General features: G+C 39.7%; 1 protein-coding gene across 4 annotated transcripts in view; it reads right to left on the reverse strand.

Annotated features, from left to right (window-relative positions):
- Positions 1-26,661, reverse strand: part of NRXN1 (neurexin 1) — a 1,383,864-nt gene that overhangs the window by 188,854 nt on the left and 1,168,349 nt on the right. For all 4 annotated transcript variants that reach the window (XM_006880912.1, XM_006880911.1, XM_006880913.1 and 1 more), the window contains one exon: positions 13,464-13,635. In XM_006880912.1, the coding sequence (XP_006880974.1) occupies positions 13,464-13,635 (172 nt within the window). The remainder of the gene's footprint in view (positions 1-13,463; positions 13,636-26,661) is intronic.

The following is a 26,661-nucleotide window of genomic DNA, read 5'->3' on the forward strand; positions in this document are numbered from 1 at the left end:
CTAGTGGCAAGAAGCTGCACTGCAGTCCCAGAGGCATGTGGTTCGAATCCACGAGATGCTCTGCTGGAGAAGGAGAGGCAATCTCCTCCTGTACCAGTCAGATCCAATTTGACGGTGTACACACACACACACACACACACACACACACACACACACACTCAATCAATCAATAAGGGGTTTTTTGAAGGGAGATTTTTGAAGTGGAAACTAATACCAACCATTAGACCCAGTGATAGCAAAAAAGATCATGATGTTTGAAAGGAGAAGAATTATGATATTTATAATATAAATTGCAATTTAAGATGACTCTTGGAAGTTAAAAACTCGAGTTTAGAACTTAGTTTAGTGGCAGGCAAGAAGACAAATGCATAGGACTGAAGCTGCATGTATTTTTGTAGAAATTTTAAAAAATTAATAGGTATGCACTGTTGTTGATATTGTTGTTAAGTGCCGCCGGGTCGTAGGCAACTCATAGCAATCCTATGAATGCAAGACCTGAACACATGTATCATTTTCATCGATGCACTGTTAAGATGAGTTAATCAAGTTATGTTGAGGTCCTGTGCCTTTCATATTTATTTGACTCCCAGTAACAAACTCTAAATACAAGGTTAAGCTGCTCCACAGAATTTCCAAGGCTGAAATCCTTATGCCAGTAGCTTGTTCCAATTCTCTCTCTCAAGCAGCTGGTGGATTTGGGTCACACATCTTTCCGTTAGCAGCAAAGTGTTTAATTATTGTACCACCACAGTTGGCGTCCAGGTAGACTCTTGTTAATTTTGCGTTTTCAATTACTGACTCAAAAACTGTGCTCTTCTTCCCTTCAGATTCCAGGCAAACTTGATCTGGAAACCCATGGGGTGTTCCTAACTTGAAGATTATCTTGATACCTTGGTTGTTCCTTGGTTGTGCTCAGCTCAACCATACCCAACAACAACAACTACCAAAAAGAGCCTCCTCTTTCATGGCAGATAAATCCTTTTAAAGAACACACAAGTTCTAGAAGAAACTAGTTCCAATCACTTCTTCAATGTCTCCCTCCCTGGATTGATGACTGGGACTGTGAAGTGATTGGAAATACCTTCTCTGATAGAGCAAGGTAATTTTTTGAAAGGTTCTAGAATCTTTAACCGTGTTGACCTAGTTTTCTCCTATCTTATTAAAATTAGTTCATTGCCTCCAAGATGTACGTATCTTCTTCCTAGACTACACTCATCTTTCCAATTCACCTCTCTCCCACTTCCGTTTTTGGTATATAATCTTCTCCTTCGCACAGCATCGTTACCCTGTGATTTATCTTTCATCTCAAGGTATACTTCAAACTCCAGCCGGGAAAAAGACCATTGTTGGCTTCTATACGCACTGTACTAGGTCTAGCATTTGCTGGGGACAGTCATCAAGTGGGTCATAATGCAAATTCACTGATGGATTTAATGAGTATTTAGGGCTTATTGTCCTTCCTTTAAGATCTCAAAGTAAAATATGAATCTTACTGTAGGAAAGAAATCCACTGATCTAAGACACGGGAGGTTGCGCTGCCATCGCTTTCAAGAATTGTCTCCATTTCCCATGGCTTCCGCTCCATTTCTAGTTGCTTATGCTTTCTGTATGATCTCCAGTTCAGAATGTAACGAGTACTTGAGAAAAATAATATACAGGAAGAATGTTGGTCTTCAAAAAAATCCCAGCACTATTGTAAACTTCTAAATCAACATCTGAGTTGAGATTCTAGGTATTTCTGTCATCACAGGAGACTAGAGCGAGGGCTACATGGTGGAGGGGACCTGGGGGAGGGTTAGTAAAACAATGAAAGAATCTTTTCTTTTACTTTTCCATAATTTTTGGACTCATGTACTTATAACTTGTTAGTCAAATTTGTGTCTTCTAGGTTGCAACACCCCCATGATACATCTTCAAGGATATGAACATGTACGGCCAAGCACAATCAATAAGAGTGCATCTAAATTCCAAAATCAATCTCCATAAAATCTATGTGTTTCCTACTGCCAAAGGGGCCCTTTAGAGTAGTGAGAGAAGATCTTCACCCTGAAACCCACAGCGTCCCTTTTCAGCAGGAAGTAGCTAAGAGAATACGCCATCCCCTTTTCCTTATGACTCAGGGTGAAGTCTCTCTCAGGGAGGAGTGATAGGGAATGGCAAAGGACACACTGACAAAGGAGATTAATCAGAACTGGCTTTGACAAGCACTGTGGCATTTGGACAAGAACAAACTGGGAGGAGGGTAGAGAGAATAGTGCAACAATGAATGAATGGAAACCCAAAATCTCTGTAAATGTTTATGAAAATTAATAAAATATAATTATAGAAAAAAAAAGAAAGTGACTCAAACAAAGGAAAAATTGAAGCACACTCTCTCTGTGTTCACTCATCTCCTGAGAGAAGATGAAGAACTCTGCAGGAGAAGGAGCTGGTGAGACTGCTGCTATTAGGAGCCACTACGACTCACAGTGACTCCATGAAGAGCAGACAGGAACTCGACCCTATCTCCATCCTCATAATACCTGATACGCTTGAGCCCATGGTTACAGATCCGAGTCATTCCATCTTGTTGAGGGTCTTCCTCTCTCTCTCCGACCCTCCACCTTTCTCAGCATGACGTCTTTATCTAAGGACTGGTCCCTCCTTGCAACATGGCCAAGCGTGTGAAAGGAAGTCTCACCCTCCCTGCCTGTCACAAGCACCCTGGTTCCACTAGAATCTGCTGGATACGTGAGACAGAATACATAAACTATTCCATCAACAAAAGCATGTCCAATTTACTATTGCTGATACGAGTTTCTACAAGAGATGGGAATTTCAACAGGCTTTGTCAATGACTAGGATTTGGGGTGTTCTGTGAACATTTATAACTCAGTAGTAGGACATATTGTTGTTTTATGTACTTTTATGTACTCCTATGTGCTGTTTTATGTACTTCTGTAGTTGTTAGAAGTAGTAAATTGAATGAGAGGAGGTTGTTTCTCTTTCTACCTGGAAGACCTGGTGGATTCAAACAGCCTGCCTTTGGGCTGTTAGGTCAAGTCCTTACCACTAAGCCACAGAGCTCCCTAATCCCACAGACTATAATTCAATCCTACAACGTGTTTCCTTCTGTGATCTTGACCTTGTGACTGTCCTGCCCTTCTTTTTGGCTCCTTTTATCCCCTTTTGTGTGTTGACTTCTTTTCCCTCTACTCAAAAAAAACAAAAAACAAAAAACAAACAACAAAAACACACAAAAAACCCAACCACACACTCTCAGCCTTCTTCCTAATTTTGTAATACATGAGAGAAATGACAATTCTACTTGGACTTGCAAAATGTTCCAGCAAAGGTGACCCTGAAAATTTATTATGACATGTCATCAATTAGTTGATAATATCTAGGAAAAAAGGAAGCTAAATGTTCCTCTATTGTGTCTAGTTTTATCTCTCATAAATCCAGCTGAAATACTTCATTCAAGATGCAGATGGCAATATCTAGATAGACTTATGCTAAGCATATACTCTCAATGGACTTTTTAATGACCCAGGCCATCAGTATAGATAGTATGCCCAAGATGACAAATTATTTCAATAATCCTTAATGTGAGGAAAGTTAGTTTCCCACTTCCAAAAGGAAAGGGGAATTTTAGCTGCTTTCTAATGCAGAATCAAATTCATGAGGCTGACAACAAAACAGACTTTAAAATGTTAAAGATGAAAGTCTTTCCTTGAGAAATGTTCAACCCATGAGGCTAAATTTGACACAAAATACTCATCATCATAATTTAAATTTTAATATATGGACTCCTTAAAGGCTCATCACACTTCAAAAGGCTTTCACATTCATTATGTCATTCTGTCTTAATTAAGAAACAACTATTAATTTAGGTTACATCTTTGGATTTTTAGAGAAAAGAGGTCTATATAAGAAGGTCTTTAATAACCATAGGGCTAAGTTAGTCTTTAATTTCATATTAAATCTGATTTATCAGCCCGACAAAGACACAGCATTTTATTCATGTAATATTTTTCTCTAGAATGTGTTAACACATAGAAGGAAAACATTTCTTTATAAAAAAATTAATACGTAATATTTTAACCTGTAATTTTAATTAACCTGTAATATTTTAACTTAGAGAGTTCAAAGGTGACTAATTTTATAAAACACAATGTATGGGAATGATTGCATGAAAAACAATGTGAATGAAGGAAAGCATGAAATATAATGTATAAAAATTTTGTATGTAAACCAACAAAAAATATTTTTTTAAAAAAACTATTGTTCCTTTCTCTCATTCTGTCAAGTCAGAATGGACTCATAGCTGGTCAGGGGGTTTTCAGAAGCTGTGAACTATACATCTGACTCCCATGGAACAGCTGGTAGATTCAAACCACTTGCCTTTCGGTGGGTAGTACAACTCCTTACCCACTTGGCCAACAGCGCTCACAACAACAAAAAAACCCAACAACAGAGTTCTCATGTATCTGACACTCAGCTTCCCCTACTTTTTGCAATTTAAGTAATCACTACACATTTATCTAATTGAGAAAATTACCAATGGAAAATACTAACCTAGCTTTCTTTCTCTACATCTGGGATTTCACCCTCTTTGAATATTAATGAGACCTGGTGGAAGAGTGCAAAACTTAATGGCTGGGTAGGCCAAAAGGTCGGCAGTTCTCGTCCACTCTTCACTCCCTAGAAGAAAGATGGGACGTCTTGTCCCACAAGGATTTACAACTTCTGACACATGAGGGAAGGTTGCCTTGAATCAGAACCAACTCATTGTCAACGGAGTCTGGGTTTTAAAGGGACCTTAGTATGGCAACAATGGGTTCAACCCTAGTAAAGATTTGAAGGTGAAACAGGACCTAGCAAGAGCTCTTCTGTTCTACATAGGGCCATGATTCCTAGCCAACCTGATGGTGCCGATCAACACAGCACCTTCAGATCTGTCTCTGCCATAGACTTTTAAAGATTATGATTTTTAGAGCCTCACGTGCAAGTTTAACTTTTCATAATGACAGTGGCGTTACAGACTTTTGTCAAGTTGTGTCAGCCTCTCATTACATCATATTAAATGGTACAGAAAGAAGTTTTTTTCCTCTCACTCAATCACTGGTTAAGGCAGTGTGTTCTGAGTTTTCCATCAACAGACACTGATGATTCCTTGGAGGAGAAACCTTAAGAATAATGAACTTATCCTATTGCTACTCTGGTACTTCTCACCTACAGGACTACGGTTGACTAAAACTAAAGCAAGATTTCATACCAATTTCTTCCTGAGCTAAAGAATAAGAATACTGGGTGAAGAACGACCAAAGGAAATGTCAAAAGCTCATAGTTAGGCAGCCAGATTGCTTATTGGAGGCAAAGGTGATAAAAAATCCATCTCACATATTTGGGCAAGTTGACAGGCTATCCCTTTGGGTATGTGGCTAGGAGTTATTCCTGGAAGAGGGACATGTTGCTTGGAAAGGTGGAGGGACACTGAAGGAGAAGAAGACCCTCAACCAGGTGGATTGACAATGACTGCAGCAATGGGCTCAAGCAAGTGAGAGGTGATGAGGATGGCACAGGGTAGGGAAGAGTTAAGATCAATTGTGCATAGGGTCACTAAGAGGCATACTTAATTAGATAGCATCTAACAACAACATACGACACTGAGAGGCGAAATATCCGGTAGAAATTTCCGAACTGTTTGACCATACATTAAAATGACTGACTGTCCTCAGCAGTGTTCTGTAAACCTCAGAAAACCCAATGGGGGGCTGTTAGGAGTCGGAACAGACTTTATGGTGGTGAGCTGAGTTCATATCCTTATTTATTAAAATATATAAATATTATAAAGGTATTTTTAAGACAATCCCTTGAGAAAATAAGGGTTGAGAGACAGAAACTGTTCAGGGAAAGCTCAACCATTAAGTTGAACTCAGGCAATCACAGATTATGTGATGAAAGAAAATATTTTAGAAAATGATCAAGGTATAAAAATATTGTTGCAAAACCACGGGTACTATAAAAATCTAGCAAAAATTTCCTGAATTCATAGTATCTCTACAAATGTAATTTTTCCACCAATCGATCTTCAGCTACTTTAAAAACCCTTTCCCACCACCTTTAAGCTAAATATTGCATTTATAGTAGCAATTAACATTTTATGTCTGATAGGAGTAAGTCTTTTGTTTGTAAGCAGAAGAAAGAATTATGAACTTGACTACAAAGAACTGTAAAAAATGTCCTTGAATCCAGTATTTCAGCATTATTTTTGACTGTTCTCATTTAAAAACAATACTTGATTTAAAAAAACCAAACATACAAACAAAAACTGGGGAGATACAGAACTTAAAAAAAATAAAACAATGACTTTTTATTTGTTTACCAGAGTCTTGAACATACCATGGACTGCCAAGAAAACAAATAGTTCTATCTTGGAGATGGTGAAACCAAGTCTCTCCTTGGAGGCTAGGATTTTGAAGCTCTGCCTCACTTACTTTAAGCACATGGCCAGGAGAGAAGACCAGTCCTTGCAGAAGGACATCATGCTCAGAAGGGTGGAAAGACAGCACAGGAGAGGAAGACCCCGGATGAGATGGATTGATACACTAACTGACTGAGGCAATGGAATTTGGTGTGTGGGAATTAGTGAGACTGGCTCAGGACAGGCCAGGCTTCAGAGCTGCTGTACACAGGCACTATGGATCTCAGGTAACTTGACAGCACCTAACAACAATGTATTCTGCATTTGACCTCTCCTTTCCTTTCCTACACCCTAACTTAGGTCTTTGCCTTTTGAAATCTTACTTGTTTAATGTGCTGTTATTGTTAAGTACTATTGCGGGCACTCCAACTCATTGTGTCTTTATAGCGAGCAGATATAAACCTTGCCATCTCCAGTGCCTTCTTCACTATCGTTGTTATGGTTCGCCCCAGTGCTGCTGTTCAAGTGTCTATCCATCTTTCTGACCACCTTTTCCTTTCATTGATGCTATACACTCCTAAGCATGATGTCTACATCCAAGGACACACACTTCCAGGCATTATGTCCAAAGCAAAGGAGGTAAAGCCTCATCATCTTTTGTCTCTAAGTGGCATTATGGCTTGACACCCAGAAAAGTGGCAGAAATTTCACACAGTTGCAAATATTTTCTCTTATCCCTTTCCACTTTAATGAATGCATGTCATTCTCCAAACAAAAACACAGTCTTCCAAGATTACGTTATTCTTTTCTTCAGACCCTTAATAGACCACTCTTTCCACCAGGACCTCTTTAACACTTGGTTCCTTTTTTTTTGGGGGGGGGGGAAACACCTCTTATTAAAAGTTTAGCAAAGTGTAATATAGTAATGCTTACATTTTTGTATGCATTCTATTTCAAATCTTCATTTAAAAAAGTATGTATTTCTGTGTCTATATATGAAACCTAGTGCTTCTTTTATATAATGTTGTTAAGTGCCATTGAGTCGTAGATGACTCAGCGACCCTATGAACAAAAGACCTGAACACCTGTATAACTTTCATCATTTCTCCAGATTCATGGAGTTTCTGGAGGCAAGCTATTTCAGAAGTGGATGCCACTCCTGCTTCCAAGCTTGTTTAATGGGAAAGCTCCACCAAACACTGTCCACCATGTATAACCATTATCTCCTTTGACACATCAGTGTCACAGTGTTCAGCATCACAGCAACCAAGAGTTACCGCTGTACAGCAAATGGACAGGCCAGTGCTGTACCACTTAGAAGAATGTTTGACAAAAAAAAACCAATTTCTATAATACACATGCTTTTATATAATACAAATGCTTTAAATACTGATTGATTTGAAACTTGATCCAGATAAAATGCATCTTAGACCTTATGTTGGATACAACAGTTTGTCGAATGCTCTGTGCACCAAATGGGCTCCAATTCCGTTTATTCCACAGTAGAAACTGTGTTTGTATGTGGAAAAATCTTTAGGCAGGGCAAGCAATATGGCTTTCACGTCTGTAGATTAATATTATGAAAAGAGAAAGTCTATTTTTCTGTAGACAGAAATATCCATCCCCCCATAACTGTAATTAGGGACAAATCAGGGATTAATGGTGCATTATATTCTAGAGCTTAACTGATAAGTACTAACAAATTACTTTCTCAGCTTTAAATGGTTTGCAACATATTATTTCTGTACTTTGCTCTTCTGCACAGAAAATAATGAAAACTGGGTCTATTATTCAGAAATTTCAATATTTATTCTAAAACGTGGACTGTCGAGCTGGAAGGATATTTCATAGACTCCAAAAGAGCATAAAACCCACCTGTGCTAATTACTTTCTCTATGAAAGCCTTTCAGAGACAATTAGGGCTAATATCAGTGGTCGATGCTTTAGGTGGGTTTCATTAAAGGTATAGTGTTGCTACCAGATGAACTGCTTTGTACAAAAGCACTTACCATACAGCCCTATGATGGAAGGTTAAGTGCTATACTTAATTACTAATTTCAACCTTTATTACCTGTATTTTACAGCAAAGGCACTTTAAAAGGAGCCAAACATGGCCTGCTACGTTTCTGCTTCTCTGATGAGAGGCCTTTATGGTAAAAAACATTAATTAATTTTACTGATTTTCTAAAGAAAAATCATTCATCACCCCAAATAAAGCATGTCTAACTATAAACCTATTTTGGTGGGGGCTGATACGTACCAGATCATACTACTGAATTCCTATGTAAGATGACTTTGCTCTGCAAAACTTTCATCTAGGTGACACCAAAGTTTTCAATCTGTATTCAGGCTTTATGGCACTATCATCGATGAAGCTCCAGGAGAAAATGGTTTTTGAAATTTTCATGGCTTCTTTCCCACCTCAGCATCCCGGTGAAATGCATACAGAGAGGATGATTAATAAAATATTCGACGACAACAACGGCCGCTCCCCGGAGTTCTTTACATACTGATGATTAACTTTTCATAACTAAGCATCAGGATTCTTCTCATGCACTATAACATTCTTGAGGGCAGATGTGGCTTTACCCTTGCCTATCTCCTTCAGAAGAATAGCCCTTCTGTTTGGTTTTGATTTATTAATATCAACCAAAACATGCCCTGATGGAAATTGCACTTTAAATCACTACCTAAATAGAAACTGTTGTATCTAAAACAGAAACCACTGTATCCAAAAGAACTATTTTTAAAGATTTACCTGTGAATGACTATGACATTACTAGCGTCCGATTTTCAAATATATTTTGTATTGTGTCTTAATCTGAAAATACACTTAACTGATGACTAAAACACTGTATGTTGAACAAATACTAGTCTAAAATATAGGTACCTTTTTATAATAAACATTAGTTGCCAGCAAATTATACTTCAACATGCCACTGGAAAACACAGAACTATCTTTTTTAAAAACTTGAGTTATACCTAGTATGTAAGATCTAGTCTGTGTACAATGAAAGTATTAATTAACAGATTAAAAAGTATACTGAAATACAGCATACAGAAATTTTTATGTATTAGAAAAAATCAAAATGCAACGGTACATTAGAAAGCTGGAGTTCTGATATTTCATACTTGGTAAATATATACTATATTTCTCTCTTAAAGATGCACTATGCATTATAGTTAAGTTTAATGATAGCTATGTTTCCCTTTGGATAATTCCTAATTTGCTAAGCTAACTTGAAGACAGAACGCTACGCTTCCCCTCCTCTCCTGTAGCTCACCAATATCATCATCTAGAGTATAGTTTTGAAAACATCAGATGTAAAAAGTAAATGATTACTAAACAAAGATCATTATAAAGCATCAATGTTGAAAAAGGAGGACTGCAGAAAGAACTGCCACACTAGAATAGTACTTGGGAGTTATCAATTTCTTTATCTGTATCTTTAGTTCACAAATGTTAGCACCCAGAAGAGGAACTTGGGTGTTAATCTGTTTCTTTGGGTCCAGTGCAATGACTCCCTCTCAGTAAATTGTTGTTTCCAGGTGCTGTGAAGTCTAATCTCATTCTAATATGAATCATATGATTTATTGTTCATATGAACAACTGACCTGAACTATGGGAAGCCAAAACCAAGTACTTGTAATAAACTGAATGTTATTTCAGGATGTGGGGTAGGTGCCAGTGGTTCAAGCTGGAATTCACCCTAGGGCATTAAGGCAATCCTTAAGGGTTTATAAGATTCATGCATTTGCTGACCCTTCCCTCCTGAAGTCAAGGTTTTCAATAGAAAGAGCTTGGCTTCATTTGCACTGAATTCTCCTTGTGATTTACTTCCTGATAATTTTCAATCAAGACACAGGGAAGCTCAGGTAGGCCCTTCAGTGGAGAACTGCTGGCCCCTGTTTTTATGCTCTTTGTTCTATCTCATTCTTGGTTTGTCTGTCTCACTGTTAATAATTATAAAACTACTTTACTCTTGGTCTGCAACACTGAACCCTGTCCTATCCTGTGCCGTCTTCATCAACTTCATCCTCACACTAGAGCCCACTGCTGATGTCACTGTGTCAATCCATCTCATTGGGGGTCTTCCTTTCCCTCGCTGACCCGCCATCTTTGCAAGCATGACGTCCCTTTCCAAGGAATAGCCTTACCTAGCCACATATTAAAAGTAGGAAAGAAGCAGCTTTGCGATCCTTGCCTGTAAAGAGCACTCTGGCTGCAATTTTTCCCTATTTCCACATTTCCTAAAGCACAGAATATCTTTTGGCAGTCCATTTAGTCAGTACTCATCTCAAGCACCACCATTCAAAAGGCATCGATTCGTCTTCTGTTACTTTTATTCATTGTCTAGTTCTCTGGTAAATAGCTATTGGACAGTCCATACTTTAAAAATTTTACCAATTTACTTCTCTGTAATTCCACTAGAGGCTTGGTTACACAGCCACTGGAATGGCAGCGAACACCATTAAGTGATTAACAGGGGGGTTATACAAAATCACACTGGGGAAGGTGAAGGTCAAAGATAGAAGCCTGACACAGTGATGCAACACTGTGCTTGAGCAGATGGTGCAGGAGAGGCCAAGGATCAGATCTGTGTTCATAGGGTCTGCTTTGGGGAGCTCTGGTGGCCTCGCAGTAAGACACTATGCTGCAATCCCAAAGTCAATCAGTTTGAATCCACCAGATGTTCTGCAGGAGAAGGAGGGGCAATCTCCTCTTTTGCCTCTCAAAACCCACTGAATGGTCAGTTCTGACTCATTGGCACCCAATAAACAAACACAGGTCATAGTTAATGCCAGCGCACACAACAACAAATAACATCATGTGTATGTATTATTTGCTTTCCAAATTTCCCCATCCTATTATAGATAGTAACAAAATGTATGGCAGCCTCTCTAAATTATAGTATCAGTTCTCAATCAATCCCGGGATGGAGATTTAGCATATATGTTGTTGTTGTTGTTGTTTAATGTTGTAGACGACTCATAGCGACCCTATGAACGAAGAGCACTGTTCGTACATAGAGTTTCCAGAGGCAAGCCATTTTGGAAGTGGATGCCGCTCCTGTTTCTAGGCTTGATTTAGTCGGGAAGCTCCAGCCAACACTGTCCACCATGGGTACCCATTACCACGATTGGCACATCACTGTCACAGGCTTCAGCATCACAGCAACCACGAGTTACCTCTGTACAGCAACACACAGACCAGTGCTGTACCACCTGCACGTCAAACACATTCGCGGAAAGGCAGTTGACTCCAAAAGCTTGCCATACAGCATATATGTATCAAGGGCCTATTATTTGCCAGTATTATAACAGACATTGAACATACTAATTTACTTACTTCAGAATTTTTTCATAGAGAAGATTTTTTTAAAGAATTAATTTAATATGGCAAGTATTTGCAGAGCACTGGAATCATAGAGTAACATTAACTGGGGTTGGAAGAAGAACCAGTTGGACATCACTGTCATTTGAGTCTATAAATGTGAGTCTGTCCCAGTTAGAAGTGCTACCTACTTAATAAATTAGTTATTTCTGTCAAATTCTTTCTCCCAAGCAATATGGGAAAAATCCTAATAGAGAATGTAAATAAGTGTCTTAGAAATAATTTCTACTGTGGAAAGTGAGCGACAATTTGACCTTTTTTATCTCTGGGCCGTTAAGTTAGACCCCAATAACAGCTGTCCCTCCAGCAGGTTTTCTAAGGCTGAAACTCAACTTTCTCCCAAGAAGCAGCTGCTGGATGCAGACTATCCCATCAGACTGGCAGCCCAATTCCTCACCCATGAAACCCCCAAGTTCCCTATGTGTTCTAGAACTGTTGTTGTTATGTGCCGTCGAGTCACTTGCGACTCATAGCGACCCTATGTACAGCAGCCCTAAACTCCGCTCTGTCCTGTGCCAATCGCACTGTCTCTGACACTTCCCATCCCAATTACCCCAGTCACTGAATCAGTCCACCTCATAGAGGGCCTTCCCCTCCTGCGCTGTCCCTCCACCCTCCCAAGCATGATGTCCTTCTCCAAGGACCGATCTCTCCTCACAACATGTCCAAAGTATGTCAGACAGAGCCTCAGAATCCTTGCCTCCAAGAAGCCACCAGGTTTAACCCTTTCCAGGACAAATCTGTTCTAGTTCTAGAACTAGGATGTGAAAAATACTGTTGTAGCTAAAATCAGAGCAAAGAAAAACTAGAGAGATTGTTTTAGAGAAATAAAAGATACAGATAAGTGATTGCCGTAAAATCTTTAAACTTACTTGTATTTTACTTATGAATGTTTTTAACTAAAAGAGTATGCATGCACAGATAACACTGGTTTGCATTTCTAATCGACTGCTTTTGCTGTAATACTGTCTAGTGCTGAAAGAGCTGGGGACCAACAAAAAAGGTGATTTCTCTTTTAGCCTTACATGATTTAATGTTCATTTATACAGACTTAGATGAGGAAAAGTAGTGTCGAAAGAAGACTTGTGAAACTCCATGGTATTATGACAGCAAAATTAAACTCCATTTAACTTACATCTCCGTTCCTTCCCACTGAACACACTCTAGCTCATCTATAATGCCTCGCCTCCTACCATGACCTCTCTTGCACATTGCTTAAGCTGTGTGCCACCCTCAGAGCAAACCCTGCATTCTCTGAGCATCACTTCGTAATATTCCCTCCTTTGGATTTAAGTGCTGTTGTTGTTTTTGTTACTTTTGACAAAGCCTTTTGTTTATTCAAATGCAAAGATGTGGTAAAAACCAGCTTTGGCACTCTGTGCCTTTGGTAGGAGCGTTGTTTTGGGTTCCCTGGAAGTCCTGAATTTGGCCCACGATAAGGTGTGCCTTCATGTTCTCTTGTCAAACGCCATTTATACGCTGTATCAGAAACAGTTTAGGGCAGCCTTTACATTCACATGACTCTAAAGCCCAATAAATACTTGATGGTTTCTCAGGAATAATAACCCCGTCACTCAGTGAAACGCACGCAAAACAGTGCTCTGTTTTCCAGTTTGTTTTTTTTCCATAAAGTCCTCCCCAGATACACATTCACTGGCTTACCTGCGGGGTAGCGCTCGATGACCGGCCAGCTGTCCACCTGTAACGTGGCATTGCCACCACTCCTCGTGAAACGCACTACATGGTACTTCCCATCGTTAATGATGGCATTAGACTCTTCGATGGCGATGTCATCAGTCCCAACATTAAATTTAACTCCAATTTTTCCTTGGTGCTAGAAAGAGGGGGGGGGGAAAGAGTTGTATTAAATTATACTCCTGAATCAACATTCAGTAAAAATGGCACAAAGTGGAAGCAAAGCCTTCCGACAATGTTGCTTTCCTCCCATTTGACTTCTGAAAGTCGGCTTGGACTACAAGCAGCAAGATTCATGACATTTGGGGGGCACCTCAGATATCTCTTTCATGGATAATTGATATTCCAGAAGAGACACACTGCCAAGGGAATTGAGCTGCTGTCTTCCCAGAGGTTGCCACAGAGAATGTGCACATGAGCCCGCCTAGAAGGACACCCTTTCATGTCCTTTCACATCGTTCTTTGAAGCCACTCTTCCCACCTCCCAAGAAAAATGAGGCTTGAAAGTCTCCCTTTGAAGAACTAATGAAATCACGGCAATGAAATCTGTTTGGAAACAACTGACAAAGGCTTTCAACATGCAAAATCCTTCCACGGGGTGCATGTATACCAATGGGCATGTCTTCAAGGCGGTGCCTAAGGCATTCTTCACAAACTCATCAGATGCTAAGAGACTGAGATGCCACTGCTCTCTTTACAGACGATGGAAGTACAACACAGGAAGATGCCAAGTTCAAGTCCATTTCCTAGCTATGAACTAGAACTGAAGTACAGTCCCTACTAGTCTTAGTTTTTAGGGAGCACTGGTGGCCTGGTGCTAAGAAGCTGTGGTGCTATCCCAAAGGTATGTGGTTCGAATCTACCAGCTGGATTCTCCTCCCGTATTGACAAGCTGCCAATGAAAACCTACTGGAGGATCAGCTGTAGGTCGGTTCGAACTGGATACTTCACAACAAAAACAATAACAACAACAGTCTTAGTTTCTGTAGAAGCTAGGAAGCCCTTAAGAGGTGGATATCTAAAACTCAATCTCCTCTCCTTGTTAGATTTGTCACCTGCACATCTGAAGTGCAAAGTTAACTCCTTGTAACTTCAGAATTTTGTAAGACAAGGTAGCCACTCTAAGAATGAGCTTCCGGCCTCTGGTTCTGAGGAACATTCTAGAAAAGCAGGGCTGTCAACTCTCCTGAGCTCAGTGGGTTCTGAAAGTACGCGGCGGCAGTGCCCTTCATCAGCAGCACAGAATCCTTGCACTGCAGGCCCTTGTCAGAGCACATAACCTCAAGCTGTCTTCGGCTCACCTTTCATCAGCCCTCAGTTGGGAGAAACAGTACAGAAGAAGGCAAGCTTAAAGGATATAGGGCCCAGCCACTTCTCTGAAAATGTTAAATGAGCCTATCAGAAACCCACCCAGAGACGTGGATTACATTCTCTCGACCTCTTGCCAAACTCCCAAGATTTAACTAGACAGCAAGGGTGGGGAATTATTTAACTAGACGACAAGGGTGGGTTCTACTCAGAGTTCTGATTAAAAAAAAAAACAACAACAACCAAAAACACCAAAAACAAAAAACAAAAAACTTATATAAAACTGTATACAATTAAAGGGCCTGGTTTAAGGGTGTTATTTGCTACATTTCTCAGTGTCTACTCTCTGTATACACCCAAATATGGTTTGCCTTTTTCCCTGGGTCTTGATTATTTCTAAAATAGCATTGAAAATCAAAGGAAACACAGTTTTAACCCAACACATAACATAAGGTCACTATGAGTTGAGATCAATGTGACAACACTAGGTAATATTTGAGGGGATAGCATAAACCCCATTTAAACAAAAAAACGAAACAACAACAACAACAAAAAAAAACCCAAACCATTAATACCAGAAGCAGAAGTGGGCCATAAATATTCTTAGCTTAAAGCAAACAAAATTGAGCCTGGTAAAGTCTTATCTGTCCTTGCAAAGTAAAGAATTAACTAGTGTCTACGTGACACAAAACAAGTAAAGGCAGGCAAAGTAGCCAGCCCATCAAAAGCCGACCCACATGACTGATCCCCTGGCCCACCAACCATGCTCCCAATCTCCCCGCCCCAACAGTAGCACCCGGGAAGGTCTTAAAAACAATTGAGTGTGGGGGACTCAGGGCTTTTCCCCTTGCCACCTCCCTACTGAGGGAAAGAGTCTCTACATGTGGAATTATTCTAGAGAATAAAATGCTCTTGTATTTACATGTGTGCAATTGCATTTCCTTTGAGGGGCATTCCGTGGGCAGAACAATATTGTCCAGAAAAATCTCGCTTCTTTAGAAGAACTTTACATGGACTTTAAAGTTTGTGTTTGGACTTGACTTATCAGACAGTATGATTTAAAAAAATACATGTGTTTTGATTTTGGTTGTAAGGACAAACTGATAAGACACACGTAATGGCTGCATACACAGGTATTGGGCATGTTATCATTTCTGACTTTTTTCTTGTCTTTCTGCCTGACTTCTAAGGGCATGTCCTTGTGTGGGATTTCAGGGTTTTTGTAGAGTGATCCAGGTGATAAATAAACAGCAGAACTGCAATAGATTGGCAATTTTTATCCAAGTATTAGTAGAGACATTTCTAAGATTTGTTGCTGTTGTAATCACAGGTTTTCCTGTGAGATTTCATTACTCATTTTTCTAGAAATCTTATGTCCTTCCCTCCCCAATAAATTATTCAAAATTGTGTATTTCTTTCTAATACACATGGAGATTTTAAAGGCTCTTATTTAATAGCTATGGTAGGGGATTTTTATTTAACAAAAACCTCTATGGAATTCTCAAATCTTTACTGATCTTGCTTGTAACACCCATGCTGTTATTAGGTGTCGAATCAAGCAGAACTTTTAGTGACCCTACCGACAGCCAAACTGAACCCTGCCCTATGCTGTGCAAACCTCATCAACAAAGTTCAGGTCTTTTGTTCATAGGGTCACTATGAGTCGTATTCAACTTGACAACACTTAACCACTGCTAAGTGGGACTACTGTTGTTATATTTGGAGGAACATTCTTCTACATTGTACATTACTCTCTGTCAAATTGCTGTACTGAGGTAATCTGGGTTTGCTATGATGCTGAACCTTGTGCCACTTGGGTATCAAATACCTGAATGTTTTCCCAATGTGGACAGTGTTTGGAGGAGCTCCCAGGTGGAAAACAGGTTTAGAAAGCAGAAGTGATGGCCGCTTCTAAACCACATGCCTCTGGAAGCTCTGGGAACTTGGAGAAACAATGATAACCATGGAAAGGCATGAGGTCTTTAGTTCATAGAGTCACTATGAGTCATACTCGATGACAATCAACAACAACAACAGCAGCCAACTCGAACCCTTCCCTATCCTGTGACAACCTCATCATCTCTGACACCAGAACCCATGGCTGAAGTCACCTTGTCAATCCGTCTTGTGGGAGGCCTTCCTCTCCTCCGCTGACCTGCCATCTTTCCAAACATAATGTCCCTTTCCAAAGAGGAAGTATTATTTTCTATCCATTTTAAGGATGAGAAAATCCAGGCAAAGCATAGTTTATCCGGTTTAGTAAAGTAACTGCATAAAAAATATGGAAAAAAAAAAACACCCCAACCAAAAACAAACAAACCCAACCCCAAACTCCTATGCTTCTAATACAGGTGGTGGGGATACCAAATCTTTCTTTTGAGCTATTATTGCACTGAAGCACAGTGTTAAGGAATTGCACTGCCAACCCAAAGGCATTAATTTGAATCCACCAGCTGCTCCGTGGGACAAGGATGGGCATTCTCCTCCCATGCGATTTACAGCCTCTGAAAACTCACTGGAGGGTCAGCTATGAGTTGGTTCTGACTCAATGGCATATTAACAACATTACACTATTTGGAATCATTCTGATACCACAGCTGGTGAAATTTGTTAACTTGACTGCTCTTTTCTACTATTTTACTTGTAGAACAGGAACACCACTCAGCTTTATACTGGGCTTTATACATTGATTTTTATTAACCAGTGTGTGTTTTGAAACCATTTAGAAAAAGAAAAAGAAGTCAATAGGACAGCAGAAATTTTAAGTGGATGGGGGCAGTGAATGAATAGGCAAGGTGCAACGGGCTCTTGATGAGACAGAGTGATAAAAGCGTAGATCAAATGATATGAAACACTTTGTATAGAGTATAGAAGTGATTGTATAAAACAAAGTGTCCACGAATAAAACTATAGTCAAATGATTGTGCAAAAGTTAACAATAAAAAAAAAAAAGTTAATTCTGGGGAGCTCTGGTGGCCTAGTGGCAAGAAGCTGCACTGCAATACCATGGGCGCATGGTTCAAATCCACCAGATGCTCTGCTGGAGAAAGAGGGTCAATCTCCTTCTATGCCAGTCAGATCCAATTTGCTGGTGTACACACACACACACAAATAAATTTTTTTAAAAATTTAAAAGTTAATGCTTCTATAAAATTTTTCTTAAAAAAATAGAAGAGGGAGAGAACTGTTTAAACGGTATATATGATTAGGTATTATTGTTATGACATGAGTCCAGAATGAAGGCTGCATAGTGCAGTGGACTTGTGGGGAGGGATTATATAACAATGAAAGAATTTCTCTTTTACTCTTCAAAGAGAAGAACGAACTGGAGGGGAGGGATTGGCAGGGAGAGAAGTACAACAATGAATGGCTGGAAATCCAAAATTTCTGTAAATTTTCATTAAATTAATAATAACAAAAAAGTGTTTAAAAATAGTATTTATAACAATAAGTAACTGATATGTAAATGTAGCCGGATATTAAAATGAACTCTTTTTGGCACAGATTGATCTGATGTCTCAAGAAAGTAGGACAAAAACGTAAACTGATACTTTCACATAATACAATGAGGTACATAATTAGCTAAACCAGACTCGCAAAGGGGAGCATCCAGAACTGGTTTGGGACCGTATTGAACCACTTCTCTCTGGCTGTCAGTGGATGCTATAGGACTAAGGCAGTGTTTCATCCCGCCACCTACTGTGTCTCCTTCCAACTCACTAATACCTGATGGCACCCATTAAAAAGGCAGCGAAGACCAAGAGAAGACAGAGACTCAATGGAGCGATGTGGGGACAGCTGGGGTGAGATGAGCTTTGCACACACATCATCTCAAAGTAAAAAGCTTTGGTGCTTGCTGGTTGGGCTTAGGTCTACCCAGTCAACCTTCTGCAAAAGTAAAATGCTTCTCTGAGATCTTTTGCCCTGCCATGTTTCTGTCATGAAACCAAGCTATGTTTCGAACAATTTGGGGGGTGTCTGTAGTAGCCCATTCCCTTTAGGGAGGGGGGTTTAGCCTTCTTCTTCCCTGAGGTAAATGCATCCTGCTGCCTCAAGTTGCGGCAGCTCTCAGGCAAAAGAGATTGAAGCAAAAATCCAAAGAAGCTAATAAACCCAGATTCTCCGCAATCGGGGTGAAAGACTTAAACAAACAAAAACAAAAACAACAAATTTATTTTTTCTTAACCTTACCTAAAAGGGAATTGTCCTCGATAAACATCCCTAGAACTTGGTGGTAGTGTTTGGGGCAGTCAACACACAAGCGGCTGACTCATGTGTAAGGAATTATTATTATTATTATTATTATTAATTTTAATGAAAGCTTACAGATGTTTTGGATTTCCATTCATTCATCCATTGTTGCACTTTCCCCCTGCCAACTCATCCCCCCTAAATTTGTTCTTCTCTTTGAAAAGTAAAAAAAAAAAACAAAAAAACCCCCAACTTTCATTGCTATGCAATCCCTCCCTTCAAGTCCACTCCACTGTGCAGCCTTCATGCTGGACTCCTGTCATGACAACAATACCCAATCATATATCCCTTTTAAATAGTTCTCTCACTCATCTGTTTCAATGCAGTATGCATTATTTATCCCTTCTTTCTCAGTCTCCCCTCAATGTGTGAGGAATCTTTAAGGGGTTAAGACTGTAACTGGGTAGCACAATGATGGCAGAGCCAAGAGTTGATGCTGCGCTATAACCCACGTGAGCATCCAGAGTGCTTAGGACAAGCAATGTGTAAGCATTACCTACGACCACACTTCCCAGAGATCACACAGAACCGTATTCTATCATCTCAACAACGTCACTGGGAATGCAAGTTGTGGATGAAGAAAACTTAACAGAAAGAAGCCAGAGTTGTAGCAAGGGATGTGCAGCAGGTAAGACCAGGTCACTAAATGACAATGTGAACTAGATCTTCTCGTTCAAGGTGAAGAAATCCCAGGGTGGGAAGACCACTGAATAGCCCTTCAATGGTCTACTATAAATGTCCTTCTAGAGTCAGTGCTCAGCATAGCCTTGTTGCTGCTGTTGCGTGCACTGAGGTGGAGCCAACCCACAGCTGATCCTCCAGGGGGTTCTCAGAGGTGGTTCATCGCACAGGACAGGACTGTCCCTCCTTCTCCTGGAGAGCAGCAGGTGGATCCAATCCTCAGGTCTTGGGAATCACAGTCCAGTTACCACTCTGCCCAGCTCAATGGCTACTATCACTTGTTGTTAAGTGCCACAGATTCCTAGACAACATAGCGACCCTATGAATGAAAAACCTGAACACTTGTATAACATTCATCATTTCTCCACGTTCCTGGTGGCAAGCTATTTTGGAAGTGGACGTCACTCGCGCCTCTTTTAATTGAGAATATTTTCAACTTTTCTTTCCTGTTATTTCAGGAAATATTTGAAGAAGGACATCATGCTTGGTACAGCTGATGGGCAGGAAGACCCTCAACAAAATCAACTGGCAACGTGGTCATGCAAAGGGCCAGCCCATTGTAAGGAGAGTCAGGATTTGGCAAAGGTAAGTTGGAGAGACCGGTCCTTGGAGAGGGACATCATGCTTGGGAGGGTGGAGGGACGACGCAGGAGAGGAAGGCCCTCTATGAGGTGGATTGATTCAGTGACTGGGATAATTGGGATGGGAGTGTCAGAGACAGTGCGATTGGCACAGGACAGAGCGGAGTTTAGGGCTCTTGTACATAGGGTCGCTATGAGTCGCAGGCGACTCGACGGCACATAACAACAACAACAAGTTGTACTAAAGTCTCAACCCGAGACTTTCTAATGCAACTCCCTCTCCTTGCTTCTCACCCTGAGGAACAGAGAAAGAGAACTGAAAATTATGAACCTAAGGGAAGAAATGACTATGCTCTCCATTCTCATGCAGGGGGCAGCTCCAGAACAGTCCTGAACAGGGATGAGGGAGGCTTTACGTTTCACTGACGTTGGGCTTTTTTATTTTAGAGGAGTCAAATGAGATTCTATTTCTTTGTGCAAGTGGATACATAACTTTCCCCCCACCCCCATGGTCGAAGAGTAACCACATTATTGTCAGGATCTGTATTGAACTTTCCCATAAGGGTCACTTTTAGAAAGAAAAAAAAAATTCCAAAGAGCTGGTTTAAATTCACGGTGCATGTTCTAAGTCCACTATCTCAACAAAATGAATACAGGAATATATTGTTAGAGTTAGCAATTGATTTATCTTTTTATTTTGCAGACATGTTCCTTGTCCCAGAAAGACTGGAAAACTCCTCAGGTTTCTGGTGACAGGAAATTTCTAATAGTTTACTGTTTTCAGAAGCTGCACTACAATCCCAAAGGCATGCAGTTCAAATCCACCAGCTGCTCCAAGGGAGAAGGATGGACAATCTCCTCCTTGGTGATCAGTGGCCTCTGAAAACCCATGGGAGGGTCAGCTATGGGTCGGTAGTGACTTGATGACTCACAGCAACCACCATTAAGAAGGTTAAAAAATGATAAACAGAGGTATTGCAGTATCAAAGAACCAGAGATGCACTGGATTCTGAAATATGTACCTCTACTGTTAAATCCTTCTGCAACACTAAAGGTCTAAATGATGCATTTCTACAGGTGATGAAACCTCTAAATTTCCAGAGTCGATTTCTTGCAACATAGCATGACATGAATGAACTGATTCTCATCTAGCCCAAGAGTTGTGAATCTGCCTTTCCACCCACCCCCCTTGCACTATCTTTGAGAACGTTTGGATTCACATTCTCAAAATCACCTGGAAGAGAACTTAACACAGCCTGGGAGCTCTGGTGGCCTCGAGCTCAAGAGCTGTCCTGCCAAGAGAAAGGCACATGATTGAAATCTACCAGCTGCCTCTGTGGGAGAAAACTGGGCCATCAACTCCCAAAGCTCTGATTTAATGCCTCTGAAAACACACTGGCGAGTCAGTTACGAGTCAGTTCCCAATTCACAGTAACACGATAACAAGACCTAAGCTCAAATAGCAGATCTTGCCCTAATTCAGACATTACGTAGGGTTGAAGACATCAAAGCGATGGTTAATGTTACAAAACAAAATGTATATGAATTATCAAATGAAAACCAGTTTTAAAAATCGTACGCAAATCCACCAGATGCTCTGCCGGAGAAGGAGGGACAATCTCCTCCTGTACCAGTCAGGTCCGATTTGACGGTACACACACTCAAAAATAATAAAATGAAATAAATTAAAAATAAAAAATACACAGAATTAAAAAAATAAAGCCATAAGAGCAGAAATGATAACCAATGTGTGTTTTTTTAAATAAACAGAAAGTGCTTCTTTACATTTTCTGTTTGTTTACAATCAACAATTACTATCAAATGTATTTGCAGGGCCAGGAATATGTCTCACCTTGAACATCAGTAAGTGTCTCCCAAGCACCCCTCCCATGCTGCCAGCATCCTAAGTGGTTTCAATTACATAAACAATAAAATTTGCTCAACTTTCTTGCCAACGGATAATTACAATTTAAAAGAATTCATTTCATATCCTTATTGTCTGGGATTAAATGTGATTGTCTCTGCCAAATTCTCATGAATATTGTATTAGCAAAACAAGAAGTAATTTCACTGGACATGTACTGATCTCTCTCTGCTGTGTTTTCCTTGAAATAGTGGCTCATACTATAATTTTTTTTAAAAAAATCTATTATGATGTAATCAGTAATGAGGCATTTATAATTTAATGAAGTCTTTCCCCGGATTAAATAAATAGTGACAAAGGTAATGATTTTTCTTCCTCAAAAGCTCATTTCTGAATAAGGATTATATTATTCGCCTAAGTTAAAAAGGAACCATGTGCGGTAAGACATGACGAAAGAACTTGGACGTTCTAGCAAGCTGCATCATAGCTTAATGCACAGTTTAATTTCATTTGTGATAACATATTCATCTGAAAAATAAATATTTTAACCTAGATTAAAATTTAATGGCATGTTCCACTAGTTTGAGACGTCTCCAAGCAAGATGTTTATATAGTAAAGATGCTGATATACTTTCAGCACATGTGCACATAGCATGTGCCAACAGGTAAAGCTGGATAAGAATTCTGGTTTGTAAATGAAAAACCTTGGAAATAACTAGTGGTAATGATTACACATCACTGTATGAATGTACACTAATGTCACTAATCCAATCATGTTCAAAACAGTAAACTTGTGACAGTGACGATATATTATGTTTACCCACAATAAAATAAAAAAAAAAAAAGAATGCATAAGGTATAATGCTGCTGTCCAAAAGGTCAATGGTTCAAATCTACCAGAGGCTTCATCCTGGTATACAAGCCTAATGACCACTCCCAGATGGGGAGGCAGTCTTTGAGGCCAACTCACTGTCCTCCCAGATCTGTAATAAAGGGCATATTGGATATTGCAATCCGTCTGTCTTATTGGCAACTGACTGTGGGAAGAACCTCTTGTTTTCAGTAACATGCTGATCAGACGAGGCTTGGGTTTGTTTTTTTTTTCTGCTTTTGCTTTAGTTATTGTTGTCTGTAAAATCCGTCATTGGCTGCTAAGTGAGCTTTGTTTGCATTGTATGGTCAGTCAGGAAACTATGTACAATAAACATTATGTTTCAGGGGCTGATGAAAAACGCCACCTTTGTTTCTCAGCTCCTTTGTGACTTTTTGTCTTTGGACCATTATGTAGCTTATTATCCCCTCTACCAGGGAACTGGGCAGAGAAAAGACATTTAGATCTATCAATTGTGCTAGTTACTGGCGGTTCTGTGTTTTAAAAAAGAGGTGTTTCCCTACAAAGGAGCTCAGAGATTATTTGGGGATTTCATTTATGTGTGGTGCCCCAGGTCCATCATGTTCATGGAGAGCTGACTATATAATAATTACAGACTGGCTCTTATTTCACAATTTCCATAACACAGAACATCACATTTTTTGATAAATAGACAGAATAGCTATGGATGGTGATTTTCATCCTCTGCATTAAAAAGTGTTACCATGGAAATTAGCTTGTAGGTAAAGCAAGATAGGCCTTTGTTTTAAACTATTTTTGAAACTATAAAAACATATCAAGAGCCTGATACAAGTATAAATGTCTCCATTGATGAATACTCTTAAGCTGTTGTTGTTGTCGTTATGTGCCGTCGAGTCGCCTGCGACTCATAGCGACCCTAAGTACAACAGCCCTAAACTCCGCTCTGTCCTGTGCCAATCGCACTGTCTCTGATACTCCCATCCCAATTGGTGCAGAAAACTGAGAATTCAAAGGGAAGTTTTGAAGGAACACAAATTTTTACAATAATTCTGTCTGTAATCGTGACTGGCAACCACAAACCAATAAAAGAGTAATGTTTGATAGATTGCGTCTTTAATACAAGTATTTTAGCTTTCACACTCTCAAGCAGAGTTCTCATCACAGGAAATGTATTCAAAGACAAAAGCTAATGGTGTTTAAGTCTTTCTCTTTTTCTCAATCCTACTTATTTCCCATACAGGACTACCCATCTGACACCTTCTTCTTATCCTTGTTGTTGGCTACTACTGAGTCAGAACTGACCCATAGCTGACCCTCCAGTAGGTTTTCAGAGGCAGTTAATCACATGAGAGGAGACTGGCTACCCTTCTCCTGTGGAGCAGCTGGTGGATTAAAACCATCTGACATCCTTAGAAACTGAAAAATGCATGTACAGTCAAAGAAATGCACTCACTCTAGACTCTTGTCCACAGGATGGGTAAGGTTCTATTGTTTTCAGAATGGTAAGTAATCACTCCTGTGGCTAACAGAAATAAATCTGTGTTTATGTGTGCAATTTTAGCACAAGAGCTCTTGAGAGATAACACAGAATATTCAAGTCAGAAGCTCCTAATGAGTGTGACTTCTAGGACCAACAATGATCGTGCCACAGAAAAAACATTAAGGCGTTACCATCAGGTATCTATTACGCACAGTACATTTTGCAAAACACTGTACCATTAGAATTACAGGTAACCAAATTTAAAATATTATTTATTGGTTATTTTTATACACGTTCATCTTCCTACATTGCAAGGTTTTAGGGAATCAACAAAATGAAGTTTAGAAATACTAGAGCACAGTTTTCAGTAGTTAGAGACATATATTCATTCATTTTTCATCTAGATGAAAGTACTGATAGACTTCTCATGACTGTTCTGGATAAAGTAATTGGCAACAAATGCCATTCCTGCCACCAAGAAGCTTAAGTCACTTTTTTATTTATTCATGAAAATATATATATTAGCATATTAAGGAGGTTGAGTGTCAAGAAGGGTAATAACGAAGAGTTATAAGGAGGACTGAGTGATCAAAGAAAATCATTGCGATGAGCTGAAGATGAGAAGAAATCAATAACGAGATCAAGAGGTTTGTAAGCAGATAAACCAGAATATATGCAAAGGTCTTGAGGACAGAAAATAGGTAAGAGCAAAAGTAATGTTCTTTGTGTACAAATATGAACATAGGGATTCTTAATGCAGATACTGATCTGTAAACTGCCCACAAATATATATCTATACATACAGACACATTTTTGTGTGTTTATGTGTGTATATGTATATGCCAAATGTGATAATGGTTGTCCATGGTAGACGGTGTTTGGTGAGCTTCCTGATTAAAACAAACTTGGAAGCAGGAGTGACATCCACTTCCAAAACTGCTTGCCACCGGAAACTCTATGAATAGCGCTCAGGCCTTTGATTCACAGGGTCACTATGAGTCGTCTATGACTCGAAGGCACCTAACAACAACAACAACATATATGTATTATTCAGAAAAATGTGTATGGTGGGGGAAAATAACCACATTACAGAATAATTTTAAAAAGCCCAAAATGAAGCATATTAAAAATGTTCCATTCTAAGAATAGATAAATGCTGACACAAATGTAGAATCTAATAACATCCCTCTGGACAGTCATTTAATTGTTCATTCCTTAGTGTTCCTTCAATGCACTTTATGAAATTTATCCTAAAAAGACTTTCTGGATCAACAGGGACTTACCATGTCTTCTTCCAAAAGTCATTCAACTCTACAATGTCAAGAAATGATTCATCATTTTTTTTTTTGCTTAAAATTTCAAAGACAATAAAACACGTTCAGTTTCTTTGTGGATAGAGTATCTTGTTAACTCATTGCCCTAGAGAATCCTTTCTTCTGAAAACGTTGCAAGAATTCTCTACACAACTTCCACTTCAGAACTAACGTTTGAAATCACTTGACTAGTTTTTCAAGTACTTTCACAAATTAGTTGTTAAAAAAAGAAAACTTTCCCCCTTTGCCCCTGCTTACTGTTCTTCTCTGTTCCCCCAGAGGAGCAGATGGCAATCTGAGGAACGGGGTTTAGAGCCCGTGTTCCTCATATGCAGACTTTCCAGACAGTGAGCAAGACCTTTCACACGAGAGGAGAGTGATTCTTCACCCAATCCAACTTCCAGAGAACTTGCAAAGAACGGCAAGTCCAAGTGCAAATATGTCCTGCAATCTGGCCCCTAGTTATGGAGCCAGAAGTACACAGACTGCTCAGATGCAATTAATTCAGGAACAGCTTGAAGTTCAAATAAATGTTAATGCAAACTTCTCCAGAGCGGTGGCACCTGGAAGCTCCCTGAGGTCATTCCTGCTCTGTGTTCATCTGGAAAGAACAGAGGGATTTTCAAAAGGCTGGTGGGTTCTGATGCCAGAGCTTAGAGATCCTCAGAAATAAAATCCCAGAGCAAGCTGACAGGCATATCCCAAAACCCTGCCACTCCTCTCTCCCTTTCCCTGCACCATTTACCACACCCACTTTGGTTTCCAGGATCACCATGGTCTGTCCTTGATCTTTACTCTTCCATCTTGGTTGCCCCTTTCTTGGCTTTCTCTGTT

The sequence above is a fragment of the Elephantulus edwardii genome, unplaced genomic scaffold (genome assembly GCF_000299155.1).
Source record: "Elephantulus edwardii isolate Elephantulus edwardi_28Jun2011 unplaced genomic scaffold, EleEdw1.0 scaffold00011, whole genome shotgun sequence".
Taxonomy (NCBI): domain Eukaryota; kingdom Metazoa; phylum Chordata; class Mammalia; order Macroscelidea; family Macroscelididae; genus Elephantulus; species Elephantulus edwardii.